The sequence below is a fragment of the Stegastes partitus genome, unplaced genomic scaffold (assembly GCF_000690725.1).
Source record: "Stegastes partitus isolate 25-593 unplaced genomic scaffold, Stegastes_partitus-1.0.2 Scaffold972, whole genome shotgun sequence".
NCBI classification, from domain to species: domain Eukaryota; kingdom Metazoa; phylum Chordata; class Actinopteri; family Pomacentridae; genus Stegastes; species Stegastes partitus.
Window position 1 is genome coordinate 141,527 of NW_007578703.1, and position 17,018 is coordinate 158,544.

Below are 17,018 nucleotides of genomic sequence, written 5' to 3' on the forward strand. Positions count from 1 at the left end.
AGTGGACAAACTGAACCGAATTTCGAGGCGTTGCGCTGAAAACTGCAGCTTTGTAATGTTGCAAGAGGAAAAATCTGGGATTCACTAAAGACATTAGACTTTGTCCTTCAGTAACTACAACTGGTAACACAAATTCTTTGGACAGTCCATCTTGCAGACACTCACACACACTCACAAGCCACTTCATTAGGAACACCTTTGAAATCCAATGCAATCCAATGCAACAATTCTGCCCTGAATTCTATTTTAAAGAAGGCTCCACATTTTTAGCTTTAGTTCATGTCAAAAAATGATGATATTACTTCATGTTTATTGTTGAGGTTGTAGTGGGCGGTGGTGGTTCACTGGACCGCATTACTGTTAAAATAATGTTTTTTTTCCCCCTCATGTGTGTTAACAGGGTGGACATTAGGTCCACGGCAGAGCAGCTGAATCGGATTGACACTGGATGTCAAAGGTGTTCTCAATAAAGTGAAAACTCTAATCTCTGCTGGTGGCATCAGAAACAAACGTCAAATTTATGAAGCTACATCCCCTGGACATCTCAATGCTTTATCAGATTGAATGTCAGTTAAATCCAATGGTTGTTGTGGACCTACCAAGCTGGCCGGACTAGAAACCCTCTAGATTATCTGAAAAACATTTTGTCACAAAGCAAACGAGGCTGTTTCTTTTTCATTTATAGAAAGGGCTTCTTACTTTTTTTTCAAGACAGTGACACACGACTGGTCTGGGAAGACTAATAGTCACGTCGGCGCAATGAGTCACCCGCTGCTTCTTTTGTCCTGCCAGTGAAGATCTTAACCTGAATCATAAGTTCATACCATCCCTGTGAAAAGGACACGATCCCTCACTGGCTTCCCACCAATGACATTTAATTGGGTGCATGGCAAAACCAGATGTACTGCTGTACTGATAAAGTTTCTGATGCAAAAATGTCTCAAATGAATCTACTAACAAGTCACATTGCTCCCCCCTTTTTTTATTCCTCGGTTGTCCTCCACGTTGGCACACGCTCAGACAAGCTGAGCGCTGAAATTATGACAACTGTCCAAGGAGATGATGTAATTTAGGTTGTGTCACAGTAACAATGACACATTCCACTTTCGGCATCTAAATTCAAGCCGCATGTAGGTCGCCTGTCTCCAGGTAAAGTTTTAACATCTCAGGGCCATACAATCCACACCACCACTGAATAAGCATCCTCTCTGTGTCACGTATGAGGAGGTACACATGTATGTGATTTGGCACTTTTAGCTGCATTGTCAGTGCTCGCTTACACAACACAGTTTGCGCAGTGTTCTGTTCTGCAAAAAAAAAAACCCAGACAGTACACTCTGCCACGTTAGCCTTTAGAAAATTATGATCCAAGCCTCAATGTTCTCCCTATCTTTTCAAGCATACTACAGTACAACACCTACCACTATGACTCAGAATTCCTCTGTCATGCTAAACTGTTTCAGCACAGTGCCTAACAATGAGTACTCTATGTGCTGTGCAGTGTGCCACGATGTCTGAATGCACACTGAGGCCCAATTCTGGATGTAGGAGGAATGATACTGTCTCTGCTGTGTCCCACAGCATTAATAAGCACTTATTGTTAAGGCCCGCTGCTATTTTCCACTGTCTGTATTCACGACTGCTTTCCTCTGTGCTCCCACCGAGATAAATGTTATCAACTTAGAGTACTCAAACAACAAGTGATTCAGACCAGTAAGAGCCAGAGCGGAAACTATCAGGGACAGGTGGGGTTAGGACAGAAAGGTATTTTTCTGATTTGTTTTTTTAGAGCCAAAGAGGTGGTTTTCTTTTCCTTTTCCCCGCCTTAGATTTACATTTCATTTGTGCTTCTGAGACAGTAAATAGTGAGCCAAGGATCATAAAGGTGTTTAGGGACACAATGAAGGAGTGTTGTATAATGTGACAGTCCAAAATATTTATGACACTACGCTAATCGACAAAAGACAACCATGAAACTGCCACTTTTGAGAAACTGGAGACAGGAAACGGTTGCTATTTCTGCTTTAAAAAAATGATATAAAAGGACAAATTGATTTATCAAAACGGTTGCCAGTACATCTTCTGCCAGCCAACCAATTAATACATAAACTACACTTTGCCGCGCTAAAGGAATGCAGATCACAGAATACAGATTTTTATGGCCATATGTGATTAAACTCATTAATTATCTATTCCAATGATCATTCTTCACAAAATGGGGGAAAAAATAAAAAAGTGACAAGCATATAAATTCCAGATCAGGATCACATTCTGGATGCAGCTCATTCATTTTGAGGCAGTAGGACCAAAACTTTTTATTTTTTTTTTTTTAGCAAACTGATCTGACAATTCATTAGGATTGCCATAAATTTGACATTTGCCAATTAGCTAATAGTTTGTGTGGCTATATGAACATTGTTTTTGCATATAGATGTGTGATATAGGGCTGCAGAGTGGCACAGTTGGTAGCACTGTTGCCTCGCAGCAAGAAGGTTGCCGGTTCGCGTCCCAGTGGAGTTTACATGTTCTCCCCGTGCAGAGTGGGTTCTCTCCAGGTTCTTCCTCCCACAGTCCAAAAACATGTTGAGGTTAACTGGTGATTCTAAATTGTCCGTAGGTGTGAATGTGAGTGTGCTTGGTTGTCTGTCTCTAAGTGTAGCCCTGTGATAGACTGGTGACCTGTCCAGGGTGTCCCCTGCCTTCACCCTGAGTCAGCTGGGATAGACTCCAGCCCCCCATGACCCTAGTGAGGATTAAGCGGTGTATAGATAATGGATGTATGTGTGATATATCCTGTATACAATGAGATTAGATAAGACTAAAATGGTGTAACTTGTGGCACAGCCGCTTTACTATTTTTGATAATTTGATTGGTTTAAGTAATTGATTAAGGAAATAACAGTTCTGTGACTCCAGTCTGTTTAATGTATGAATACTTTCTGGTTTCTTTCCTCATCTATGACAGCAAAAGGAATAAATGTGGACAAAACAAGACATTTCAGTCATCTTGGACTTTGGGATCCACTGATTGATCTTTTTAACTACTTTCTAACATTTTACAGACTTCACTAATCCATTTATTGTAAACAAAATCGGCAAATTAATCATTTAAAAATTTTGTTGAAACAATATTTACAAGTTTTTGAGAAGGTGTAGACAGGAAATTGGTGTTTCAAGATAAAATGTAATGCTTGTCAGAGCAAAGAATATAGAATGTAATTTGCCCTATTTTCTTAGATTCAATCGGCTGAAGAACAGGATGGATAAAGATGTTGTGTAAGGTCACTCTGATTGTATGTCTGTGATGAAGAATTATGCGTTCCAGATTAATAATGATGGATTTATAATTCTGTATATGATTTAATGTATAGTGTACTGAATGACAATTTGTTTCTCTTCCTTATTTTGTGAAGTTAAAGAGATGAGTTGTTATGTTTGTGGTTGTTGTGTGTATAAGTGTGACTGTGCGTATGTGTGTGGACCCCAGGAAGAATAGCTGATGCTGGTGCTAACGGGGATCCTAATAAACGAGAATCAGCAATGGAAATAATCATAAATTGCAGCCCTACATGTCAGTGTATGTGCGTCCCTCCACACGCTTACAAAGGGACTAAGAGTGACCTCCCACATCTGTGACCTCAAGGCCAAAGAAGTTAAAAATATCAGCGTTTTATTTACGATACTGACCTCATTTATGTGCACTTCTATGTCAACTTAGGGTGGAAGTCTCTTCTGCTGTTTTGGGTCTTCTCTGCTTCCACTGCTCGAGTTTGGTCCGCTCCGATCTTTATGCGTCTGTTTTCTGTGGAAACAGAGAATAAAGAGGCAGGTAAAGGGGCGGCTCAGGTGGTAGAGCGAGTCGGTCGATGATCGGAAGGTCGGCGGTTCGATTCCGCCCTGTAACCTGTTTCATGGTCGTTGTGTCCTTGGGCAAGACACTTCACCACCTTGCCTGGTGTGAATGCGTATGAATGGATTGTTTGAGGTGGTGGTCGGAGGGGCTGGAGGGGCCGGAGGGGCAGAATGGCAGCCACGCCTCTGTCAGTCTGCCCCAGGGCATCTGTGGCTACAATCATAGCTACCACCACCAGAATGAATGTCTGTGAATGAATAATTGACAGTGTAAAGCGTCTTTGAGTGTCCAGAAAAGCGCTGTATAAATCTGATCAATTATTATTATTATTACTATTATTAAAGTCAAGATAACTTTAGTCAAGCTCAGACAGCTATTCAACATGTTTTACAAAACTGGTTTGTTCTAGTCTGAGATGCTCCAGTGACATTAACTGGTTCTGAAAGGTTGCATATAGAACATTTGGTGAAGATCCTTTTTATCATGTTTTTTTTTTTTGGTTGTTATAAACTTGGAGGTGTCAAATAAAAGCTGCTAAAATATGAAGATATTAACTTCAGCCATTCCTCCCCTATGGCTCCCCCCCAGCTCGGCGCTGCCAATCACAGATGCAGGCAGCATGTTCTTCCTGAAGGGGACAGGTAGAGCAGCAGCTTATTGGCTTTCAAAACAAAACAGGCCGTTTAGAACAGCTCTAAAACCAGGGTTATACAGTCAGAGCAGAATGAACCATCTATGTGGCTGAAAAAAAAGAAGCTGAACGAGACACTGTGGGGAAATGTGACACTTTGATTAATTTGCTGAAAAGGGGAACAATATGGGACCTTTAATTATGAAATGAGTCGAAGCAATTCAGTAGCATTTGAAATGTCTGGGGGAAGGTATTGTTTTGTTCTTGTGGGGAAGGTCCAAAGAGAATATTAGCAACTCTAAGATGGAGTTTAGACTTTTTTAAAAAGTGAAAATACATTTCCATCTCCCTCCCCCCGACCCAATCACTTCTGCACAGTCCCTAAATCAACATTACCATCAATCAGTGAGCCTCTAGTGCTTCAAGCAGAGTCAACACCAGGATTTATTTTAACAAGCTGCGTTATTGACAGACATGCTGATGTATAACACGGCGATGTGTGCATGAGCTGCAATCGCTGATGTTTTTAGATTGTTTGGTATGAAAAGCAGTCCACCATTAAGGAGCCCCGGCAGTATGTTTACAGCTGCTGCCCTGGTATGATCTGTCAATTTGTGTCAGCCCACAGTTTAGCTGCTGATGGAAGTTTAATGGGGGCACTACCCTGTTTACCAAGCCAGGAGCCCCGGGGGCAAAGATGTCCTATGCCCACCCCTGTGCTGCCAGACATCATTTAACCCCGTGCTGACTGACCACTTTACTGGATTGTACTGTAATGTGCTTCTGTCCCCCAACCATCAGACACTACACAAACAAACCGTCACATGCACAGATGCTTTAAAGACACACTCTCACATGAGTCCAGGGCAGGCAGCCGCTGTCCAGCCCTGTCTGTGCTGAAACAGGGCAGTCAGCAAGCCCACTACCTTAATTGTCAGAATTATTTACTGGACAAAACTTTGCAGCTACATTTGCTGTCATCTGTTAAACTGGCTGCAGTTGCTGGAGCGTGCCTGGCACAAGTTGCACTTTATGGTGGAGAATCAGCATCACTCATTCCCCCGAAAACTACCTTTACAGCACATTTTATACAGCAATAAAAGCAGGCAATCTCTCCTCTGAGACAACATTTTCCCCTCACTCCCTGCGAAGCAAAAGGCAAATCTTATCTTTAAGATGACAGAGCAATCTTTATAAAAAAGCAAAAAATAAATAAATAAAGCCCATGTGGGGCGCATTGCTGTGAAACAAAGGGAGGTTATTAATAACAAAGAGGTGATTACAGCCTACCTGTCTCCTTCTGTGCCTTGGTGGTACCACTTTTGCGAACTTTTACGCACCGACATCCTTCAGGTTTCCCTCCTCTTTCCTTTGTCTCTCTACCCATAACGCTGATACATGAGTCGGGATAAAAGTTCAGTCTCCCTCCTGAAACTTTTTTTTTCTTTCATCTCTTCACTTTCTATCGGTTAAACCACCATCTTTATGTTTTCTTCGACTCCCCCCCTCTACAAAACGACGGAGGCGCAACTGGCTGGAATCAATGAGAACAAAGTTGGGCTTCGTGCCACCACAGCGGTGTTTGTGTGTTTCTTTGTGTGTTCGTGCCTTCTCTGACTTTGTGTCCCGCCTTCAACTTCATCATCAGCGTGTGAAAAATCGCTCTGATGCTCCTGTAGTATTCTGGAGGGACCGCAAATGCAGCTGCGGTGTTCAAAAGCACGTTTATATTGATTTAATTGTACTTTTATCCGGCGCGCTATCAATATGATATTCTATATGATTCCTATAATGTTCCCACAGGGACTGACAGTGTATCAGCTCGGCGGTGAGCAGGGATCTCTTCTCACTTTATGGTATGTTTATCTTACATGGCATCGCTGTAATATTCCCGGGGACTTAGATGTGCTACCTGTGCAGCTATAGTGCAAGTTATCTTTGCTCCCACATGGAGGAAATACATCCTGTAATAACTAATGTCTGAGCTTACATAGTGTAGAATATCCATACAGATGTCTTGTACATGGGTTAAATATCACATTACAAGAAACTCCAGTTACACTCTGCTTTCTATTTACACATAAGGGGCCACAAGCCAGTAAAAAGCTGATTTAATTTAAATATATGTTGCTTTTTATGAGTTCATCGTATGTTTTATTGCAGGGTTGGAAAGTAACTAAGTACTCTACTTATTGTGTGCTACTCTAAACATCCACTTGATTACATTTCAGAAGGAACTATTACCTTTTTTCACCCCAGTACATATATCTGACAGCTTTAAAGATGAAGATTTTACACTCTGGGTGATAAAACCATCTCTTTAAATACATTAAAGATTAAACTGGTGGTTTTCGACCTTTCTTTCTTTTTTCTTTTTTGGCTTCTTCCAAAAAAGCAGCGTGTAGTCAGCTCATATTTCAAATGTTTATGACTTGTTAACAGCTCCACCAAATAGTGATTTTTTTCCCCCCCTCTAAACTTTTCACATGGTTTCATTTCAGTTAAATGTTCAAATGATCCAATATCTCAGCAAAGATCAAAGATGAGAGAAAAAGTCCAAAAACTGAAAACAGATTTGTGGATCAGAACTTAAGTTTTTTTTTTTCCTCGTCTCTCCTCTTCCATGAATCATGTGATAAGACCTCAGATTTATCTGCTGTAACTGAATACAAAAGTGAATGGAAGTAGTTCAAACCTGCAGCAGCTACTGATGATGTCACATATAATAATAATCAGTCAGAGGAGCTTTACTTCAATACTTTAACTACATTTTGCTGCTGATATTTAAATATTTTTACTTAAGTTGGGGTTTTTCATGTAGGACTTTTCCTTGTAAAGCTGTGAATACTTCTTCCAACATTGTATGCACATAATCTGAATCTGACAAAGGAACCAGTGCTGACAGTAGTCAGATAAATACTGATCCAGAGTAAATATGCTGTTATATGTATACAAAAATGTTCTGACTGAACACAGAGGTGGACAGGTAAACCAGTTCATTTCATGTCAAACTTCATGATGATTTTAGAAGTTTCAAACTGACTATTTCAAGCAAAACATGTATTTGGTTCTGAACTGCTGTACACTCATGTAACTGTTTTGTTTGTGACCTGCATTCTAAGCAGACACACTGACTTGATCTCGTCTGACTCACTCAGGTTAACACGGGGACCAAATAAACTAATCAGCCATGAAGGTTAAGTGTGCGGCACACTCACGCATGTGTCTTTATGTGGGTCAGTGTGTAAACATGTGTGTCTTTTTTTGTTGTTTTTTGTTTCCCAGCGTCCACCAAACTCCGAGGACTTTTTTTTTTTTCTTTTCTTTTCTGAGACAGGAACACCTCAGACACACCTCGCGCACGACTCCCTGTGTGATGTCAAGCTTATTGCAGACATCTGGGGGCCGGTGTCTCGTCTTTGGGATGGTGTGTGTAATGACCATGCCTTATCTTTCTCATTACCCAGCCCGAGATGTCAGAGGAAAGCTGGAGACGACCCTGCTCTCCTGACAGAGAGAGAGATGGAAATAATTACCAATGTCTCTTGTGGAATAGGGCGTAAATTGATACACACTAAATACTGTACCTTAGGGGTCTCTCTCTCTGTCTTCCTCCCTCTCTTTCTCGTCAGATGTACGAGACAAATGAATGCATCCAGAAGGAATTAATTGGATTTGGGAGCAGTCTCCTGCACAATCCACCAGGACAGACAAACACCCCCTCTATGCACCCTCCCTTTGGCACACACACCCACAGACAGACACACACGCCTCCTCCTCCTCCTTTATTCCAGTCATGCCTTGCAGAAATGTCTGCCACCCCCCCCACACACACCACCCCAAACACACACACACACCCCACCCTGATGGATCAGTCTGTGTCCCTTATCCCTCACACACACACACACACACACACACACGAGTGCCATGCTGCTCCCCAGCGGATTGCAACCTCTCTCTTGGATACAGTGTTTCCATGGCAGCCACGTTTTCTGCACGTGTAGAATCAGACGGAGTAAGAGAGGGAGAAAGAGACCACTCCTATCGATTCGCGGGGCGGCTATTGATTCAGTCTGCAGCTGCACACTTACCTACAGCAAACACTCACATGCGTGCATGCATATTCACACGCACACATGCACAAACACAAAGTAAACATCAAGATTGTGGATTTTGGACAAAGCTCTGGAATGAGAAGAACACAGGCTCACCTTTTGTTCAGCGAGCTCGGTGTTGTGTGACTGCTCCGGCTATCTCCTCTGTGGTACTTATAACTGTTAGGTAACCACATGATGGTGCTTCATTTTTTTTGCTTGTTTAAAGGGTTCAAACTGTGTGAAAAACCACAAGTTACAAACAATTTCCACTTTTCAGTTCCAGCTGATTTTATTTCCTTCTTGGAAGAAAAAAAAAAACAAATAAAAAAACGACAATCTGTACAGAGGTCTGAGAGGCAGTGATTGACCCAAACATTGGCTGGTTTTGAGCAATAAACATCAAATGATATTGGCATGATTGGACAAAACATGATCATACACAGCATATTGCACAAATGAAAAAAGAAAAAGGACGATAGAAAAAAAAATGTCTTGAAGTTAAAAAAAAAAAAAAAAGAAAAAAGAAAAAAAAAGAAAGAAACTCCTGGACCACAATCATCTTCAACATAAGGATGTCCAAAGATGGCTGTCCTAGTGCCTGTCGTTGATCATCATCATCATACATAAAACACACAATCTTTGCTTATAGTACAGTCAGTTTACATAAATATCTTCATGTTATTATTCTTTAAAAATCTTAAACACAACAGCTATAGCTACATATACCTGAATCTGAAATACAAATGCTATTTGCCATGCCATAATATAGGAAAACAATTAGCCTGCTATACTTAGCCAACAGGTACAGAAAGGTTAAATACTATTTTTTTGATGCAATTTGCGCAATAACAGATGAAGCACTTCATACATCTCCCTCCCTCCAAAGTCTAGGCAAAGTGGAATGAGTGTGAAATTCCATCCAGTGGTTCAAATAAAACTTATCTTGATAAAAAGCACACAGAGGTATTAGCTCTATCCAAACAGTGACTCTCTGGGATCTTTCACTCATAAACTTTAGGTCTGTGTGTACTGGAAACACAGTCACCACTCAGACTGGGAGCCTCAGTGGCGCTTTGTTTACTTGGCTGGTGAAACTGGAGTCACTGTGCCATTAAGAAGCATGTAGGTAAATACTGTAAACACTGTGTGAGGTCAGATTGTGCCAAACAAACCCCCCTCTGCACGTCTAAACACCAATGTAGATCCAAACAACAATGTTGTAGGCTACCCACTCGCCGGAAAACCCCCTTTCTATAGATTTTGTACAAAAATACAAGTAGAAAATCATGACACACTCAAATCTCCTTAAAAGTGAGAGAAGTCAGACATTTTAAATAAGATACACTTCTAGCCCTTCCGCGCTGGATACAGACAGGTGTATGTGCACAAACACAAACGAGACCTGTACGAGAACAATACTTCTATGTATAAAAAAGTTTGGCCGGTATAAATACATCAATATAAAAAAACGTCATCTGACACAGAGGAACTACAAAGTTGAAGCACTAGGCAGAAAGAATGCGCGTCGGGGAACATTGGTCCTGAATTGTGCACTGAGTGTTTAAAAAGGTTCAGAAAAGGGTTTCTGAAGTTTTGAGTCAGTCTTTGTTTTAAGTCCTGCCGTTGAAAGAGAAGCTGGTGATAGTGAATTGTGTCCTATGGTCACACAAATTGCGTAATTACGCAGCAATGAACATTTTTACGCATTTAACAACAACAAAATCCTCCTTATCGTGGAGGGCATGCGTGTTGATATTGAAACGATTTCGAGTTTGGAAAAAAATTACACCTGAATAGCAACTTGATGGTCAATGTGAATTGGCTATATCTTAAACAAAACCCAACATGACGAGCTCTCCAGTAAGTGTCCCTTTTCCCGACCACCCAAAATAACATTAATATTCAAAGTTCAGTTTCAGTCCTCATCCTCTGCGGATTGGGTTGAACATTTGAGCTGAAGTCCGTGTGTTTCACTGCTCTCTGCTTACATTCACTCCTCCTCTGTGTCCAAATGCAAACTAAGCATTTCCCCCCCGTCTGCGCGTTCCCGTCAAGCGCACTGAGCGCTGTCCAAGTCTGCGAGCCGCGCGTACCTGGGCTTCAACGCGCACACAGGCCACCTTTTCTTTCCTGTTTTCACTCTCCCTTGTGTAGTGAAAGAATGGCGGAAATATTCTGGTCTGGACGCACACGCCTGTCTGGGGGGTTGAACAGTTCAAAACGCGGGGTGGGGGGAGGCGCCGCCGTTCCTCTCCACCGTGGTCGTTTCAGTAGGTGAACACCAGGTTGGAGATGGTGGACTCCAGCCAGTCTCCTGAGATCATCTCGCTGACCTCCGGGGTGCAGTAGTCGGAGAAGTCGAAGTGAGATCCCGCCCCGCACTCCCCGAAGCTCCAGTCCAAGTCCCGGTCCAGCTCCGCGTCAGAGAAGCCCATGCCGCCCAGAGACATGCTCTCAAAGCCGGGGCTCGGGTTCAGGTCGAGCCGCTCGTCTTCAAACTCTTCGTCTGACGATGAGGATGACACAGATGAGGAAGAGTGAGATGCTGACGGTGTCGGGGAGGAAGCGCGAGCGTACCTGAGGCGCGCGGTGTGTGAAGACTCGCTGGCCGCCGGACTCTGCTCCTCGTACAGGCTGAGCGGGTCGCTGGACTCCGCCGAGCTGCTCAGGGTGGGACTGGCCGGGACTCCCACGGAGGGAGGCCCGCTCTCCAGACTGCCTGCCCCGCCGAACATGTGGGCGCGCCTCGCCTCTCCGGTGCGCTTCTCCGGGATCTGCCTGGCCCCAGACACTGACCTGGATTTGAAGAGCGACTGGTGATCACCGGGAGACGCATAGTCCTGCCCCGGAGCGCTCTTGATGCTGCTGCCCTGTTTGTGCGTCCTGCTCACTCCTTTGGACGCGGGGCTTCTTTTAGCGGAAGCTTTGCTGCGCTCCCCGCTCTTCTCCCCACGGTCTGCCTGCTTGCTCGCTCCGCTTCCCGACTTGACCTTCTTCCTGGGCCGGTACTTGTAGTCTGGGTAGTCGGCCATGTGTTTGAGTCTGAGCCGCTCCGCCTCGCGGATGAACGGGATCTTGTCTGTGTCTTTCAGCAGCTTCCAGCGCTTCCCCAGCCGCTTGGAGATCTCCGCGTTGTGCATGTCCGGCGACTGCTCCATAATCTTCCTCCTCTCGATCTGGGACCACACCATGAACGCGTTCATGGGTCTCTTGATGTGTCCCGTCGGAGTTTTGCACCACGCCAAGTCGCTGCGCTCCCGAGAGGAGGGGGACTCTGGGGTCGGAGACGCATCCATCTCCAAGTCCATTTCTCCGGTGTCCGTGGAGTCCCCGCCGGGTGAGTGAGCGTGGGCGCTCTCTGTCTGGCTCATGTGCTGCACCATCTCTTCCTCCAAGTGTCTGGAAACACTCTGCTCAGTGCAGTGCTTTGACAAAGTTCAAGTGCGCAAAAATTGCCTTGTAGGCTTCACAAAAATATTCCTCACTTGTTCTTATTTCAGGCGCTTTAGACCCAGACCACTGTTGGACGCAGGTCTAAAAGGAAAAAGTTCATCCAAGTCTCTTCTCTGTCTCTTTTCAGTTCAGCCCGTTTTGGAGACGCTGGGTCTCTTTAACTTTTACCAGTGCGCTTCACGGAGAGAAAAAAAACAAAAAATAAATCCGAAACTATTTAACAGTTACTTTCAACTGCCTGTGCGGCTGAAAACTCGCCCTGCAAGGCTCAAAACGCGCCGCTGTGGGCAACAGCAGTGCGAGTCCCTTATGTGAACCTGGCTGTCTGCAGCGCAGCTTGTCTGTGCGGTTGAGGAACCATGTGGTTGAATGGAGCGGCTGCGCTTTCTCATAGTCTCCCTGTTTCCTGTGCGCTCTGTAATATTACTGTAAACACAACAACGAGAACCTCGCCGCTTTATACCCTCATCGCGAGACGTGAAGGCCAATCAGCGCCTGTCTCCATCCTGATTTTTCAGCAGGGCCACGCCCCCCTGGCCTCCCATTGGCTGAATAAAAAAACGGGTAATAATAATAATAATGTGCAATGAGGATCGTGTGTCTGACCTCATTCCTGTCAGACTCCACTGGAAGAAAGACGAACTGTGTGTGTGTGTGTGTCTGTATTAATATAAAAAATTTAAATATATATATATGTTTATGTGTGTGAGTGTGTTTTAAAGGAACGCAGTGTCCTTTCTCCAGCTGCATGTGGAAGCTTGTGAGGATAAACTTAGAGCCACATTAGTTTCATGTGAATGAACACTGACTAAATTTAGATTCTGTGTAATATGTGGAGGGGGGGTGCAAGGATGCTGAGAAAACACAAAAAGCAGCCACAACATGTTGTGTTAGTCACGCTGCAGTGTGGTGAGCAGGGATGCAGCAGAGGGCAAACCCACCCAAACATAGCTCACCCAACCTGTTATTTGCAAATCATTATAACACCAGCTCACATCATTACATCACAGGAGGCCGTATAAACAGACGCAGGTTAGGTGATGAGAGTTTTTTTTTTTTTACTTTACGCTCTACATCAGTGCACCGTGGTCAACCAGAAACCTGAAAACCAATCATTAGAAATATAATGAAAGTGGGCAGAATGATGTATCAGGGCCACACAGGGGAAAAGAAAAAAGTCACACTCACTCCAGCAGCAGCAGCAGCCTCCTGCACAAACCGCTCAGATTCCTCCTCCTTCACAGCCCCATTATGTTAACATGTCAATGTCATGTAAGATCACATTACAGCCTGTGTCGCTAGATGTCAGGCTAGAGCCAAAGGGAGCAGGCGTGCATTGTGTATATGTATGTGCTTGTGTGTTGCCATGTACAGCAGATTTATCTCCGTCCTGTAATCGACTGCTTTGAGTTGCCATCATTAAATCATGCAGGTGATGCCATCAGCTGGTAGCGAAGCCTCCCTTTGATCCTGCTGCATAACTGACTGACACAAGTGTTTTTCACAGCTTCATAACACAAGCTTGGTGATAAATAAAAAAAAGGTCAACTCCGACCTTCAGTTAATGACAGCCAGAGGGAATTAGAGGCAAGAATTAACCAAAAAAAAAAAAAAAAAGGATTTATTTTGCCTGATTACACCTTCGCACACTCTGACATAACATCAGTTATTCACTTATGATGTGTATTCTTAATTCATGGCCAGATTTATGTCAAGCTAAAAAAGTCATAAACTCTTTAAAAATGCACAACTCAGCCCCTTCGCCCCCCCAGTCTGTGCTTACATAAATCAAACACATAAATAATAATGAGCTCCTTCATCAGTCTATATCTTTAGCTGCCCCAATTACAAGTGTGCACCTGCCACTGGATTAGTTTGCTATCTCCCTCTATCTCCTTCCCGGGCTTAACACACACACACACACACAGACACACAATGGCACGCACGCACAAGGGTTTGTTTAAACAGGTGTAGCAGGTATACCTGTAATCTTATCTGATGTGTGAGAAGCAGCTGTCAGGTAGCTTTCCACCACGTCGCTGGCAGATGCTCGGCTGTGGCAGCACCGGGATTCTGAGCCCCATCACGCTGGCCTATCGCTCTGTCATCTTCAGAGCTGCCGGAGCCATGTGTTTACCCCAAATACACCGGCGCTTTGTCTCAGCTCTGTTGACGCCTAAAGGGATAGTGTCATTATGAGAGAGTGCTGTGGGAGGCTGGGGCACTTACGACTTCTTAAAAGTGTGTGTGGCTCCGACTAGAGTTGGGCTGCTGTGAGGTTGTTGTTTTTTTTTTTTTTCCTGAGGATGATGTGCTGATGTTTTCAAAGTATTTTCATGAATAAAAACATGGAAATTTATTTTTTTTTTTTTGTTTGTTTTTAAGTCAGAGCTGCATTCATATCAAAGTGTGACACGGCAATTTTGGTAACCTTGGGACACTTAGATGCTGAAATTGTTTAAGGAGCCTTAAAAAAATAACATTAACATCACATTCACTGCAGCTGCACTGAGGCGGGAGTCTCCGTTATTCCTGAGGTGACTGACACGGTGTGTTTAATATGCGATTTTTAATAAAACATAAACATTAACCCGATATGTCAGGAGAACCCTGAAGCAAACTGTGGGCTAAATGAGCATTCAGCATGTGACTGTGTGCCTCGTAGCAGGGAGTTGTTTTTTTTTTTTACTATAACAGAGAAACACAGTCGTCACAGTGTGTTGTAAAAAAAAGTGAGGAACCAAAATACCAGAAAGGGAAGAGATGGAAACGGAAGACAGACGGAGTGAGCTGTGCGTGTGAGCGCATGTATCTCAAACAGAGGTTCTCATTACCATGTACTTGCCTTTTTCAACTGCTTAGGAATGACGCGCCAATTTGACCTGCCTGCTCGTCATCCGGGGTCAAACACAATGAGGCCTTTGTGTGTGTGTGTGTGTGTGTGTGTCCAGCCCTAACTGAATTGGACCTTTTCCAGGGATTGAATGTTTGAAAACCAGTGGGAAGTCCCCTCCACCCTGCAGTTAAACAGAAAAACTGAAGAGTAAGCACTGATTTGCATACACACACTCTCTCTCTCTCTCTCTCTGACTCATCCACAGTCAGTTTGTCCCCACTGTGTTTTGTGTGGATGTGGCAGACAGTGCAGGTGGCCATCTCACCATATCACCCACCTACTGCTGTCGGCCCTTACACAACAACACCAACAAAGTCAGTTATTTTTAAGTTGCCACGGAACACGCAGTACCTACTACTTCCCCGTATCCCTCCGTGGCTCTTCCTCAACTTTGATAGTTGAGAGTAAAAATCAGATAAACATAGAGATATGTCAACTGTTTGTGTTATTTCCTTCTGTCTTTAATCATGTTTTCAAATGGACAAAATAACAGGAACACCTCACGATATAAAGCAAACTATTATAACAACCTGAGATAAAAAGCTGTCGGTTCACCGTGTTGATCATTTTTGAGGCCTTATTTTGCAGCGCTGCTACTAACATTAAGCAGGTGTTCATGTAATTTTGTGCACTGTTCTCTTGGCAAGTATTTTTTCTTCAGCTTTGCTCTTTACGTTTGAAAATCAAGCGCATATTGCGAAACAAAGTTGCGAAGATTCTTCAGCATCTCGTTCCAATTTTCCATCCTTCCTACTTTGAGCCCTACCATCAGCCTTCCATCACATTTAAAAATCCCAGAGAGCGAGTGTCACACGGACACACAGACGACAAGAGAAAGCGTCCAACGTGATCGAGCCAAAGGCGAAATAGAGAGTGACATCGCAAAAAATGTGCTGTCGAGAAGGGATTCCTCGCTTCCTCTCTCGCTTTCCCCTTCATCGCCGCTGTAATCCAGAGGATTTGGACAAGGTAGGCAGTGTGTGGAGGGGGGGAGAAGAAGAGCAATGGGAGTCACATGAAGGCAAATGCGCGAGGTGTGGTTAGGCCAGCGACGCCCCGCCCCAGGAATTCCCAACATCCCTCGCTCTGGATGGTGACGAGGCAGGTCAGATGGTTGCTGTGTCACGGCGATGCAGACAAACTCGCATGAACACACGAATGCAAAAGCAAAAAAAAAAAAAACACACACAAACTCACGGCGAGACAGAATCAGCTAAGTACCAGTGTCAAACACTGCAGGACCCAGACGTGCTGCAGAGTCAAATCGAGAGCACAGACACACACTCTCATGCACACACACCAAACTTGCTCGCAACACACACTCAGCCAGTCTCGCAGCTGCACTCTACTACACTCAGACACTCTGATACAACGATCGGTTTTTTGGGGGCATTGTCTAAAAGCCAGAGGAGTGGGAAGGAGCGGAGAATGAGAGCAGAGAAGACGGAGGGGGAAAGGAAGGGAAAGGAGAGCAGGATCAAGAGATGGAGAAGTCGTCAACGGAGCTTTTTGCTCTTTTGCAAAAGTCGTCGTCGTCCCTGCGCTCGCCGCTTTCCTCCGAAAGGGCAACCGACGTACGACAGTCGGAGGACACTTTCGATATTTGGCATTTTCGGGAAAGGACGTCTGTCGGACCTGGATCCGTATGGAGCCGCGCAGGAGTGGATATACTGCAAAAGAAGAAAGAACGAACACGTTGTTTCTTTCTATTTATGGGGAGGGAAGGCGCTTCAGAGTTTGGAGTTTACTGGGTCGCTGTGGTTTTTTTTTTTTTTTGTTGCAGAAACATCGATGGCTGCAGACGCGAAAGATTCGGGGCTGGGAAAGAGACATAAAGCATCACGATGAAGTTAGGTAGTGAGTGAAGGAAGAGGCAGAGTATGGTGTGTGTGTGTGTGTGTGTGAGTGTGTGTAGCAAAGGGGAATGAGAAGGGAATGCTGCATGGAAATCTTCACCTGAAAAAACCTCTCTGTACTGCTGCACGCCAGCGAGGAGAGAGCGACGACTGCAACGCCTATCTCCCCTTCGATCTCCTGCATTTTTACCTTTCGCTCTGCTTCGCTCTGCCATACATATACATCTACAAT

General features: G+C 44.1%; 1 protein-coding gene across 1 annotated transcript; it reads right to left on the reverse strand.

Moving 5' to 3' along the window:
• Nucleotides 1–8,844: 8,844 nt before the first annotated feature.
• Nucleotides 8,845–12,444, reverse strand: sox4a (SRY-box transcription factor 4a). Its single transcript, XM_008294560.1, has one exon. It carries the CDS (start codon nucleotides 11,962–11,964, stop codon nucleotides 10,849–10,851), a length of 1,116 nt encoding a protein of 371 aa, XP_008292782.1. The 5' UTR covers nucleotides 11,965–12,444; the 3' UTR covers nucleotides 8,845–10,848.
• Nucleotides 12,445–17,018: the final 4,574 nt, after the last annotated feature.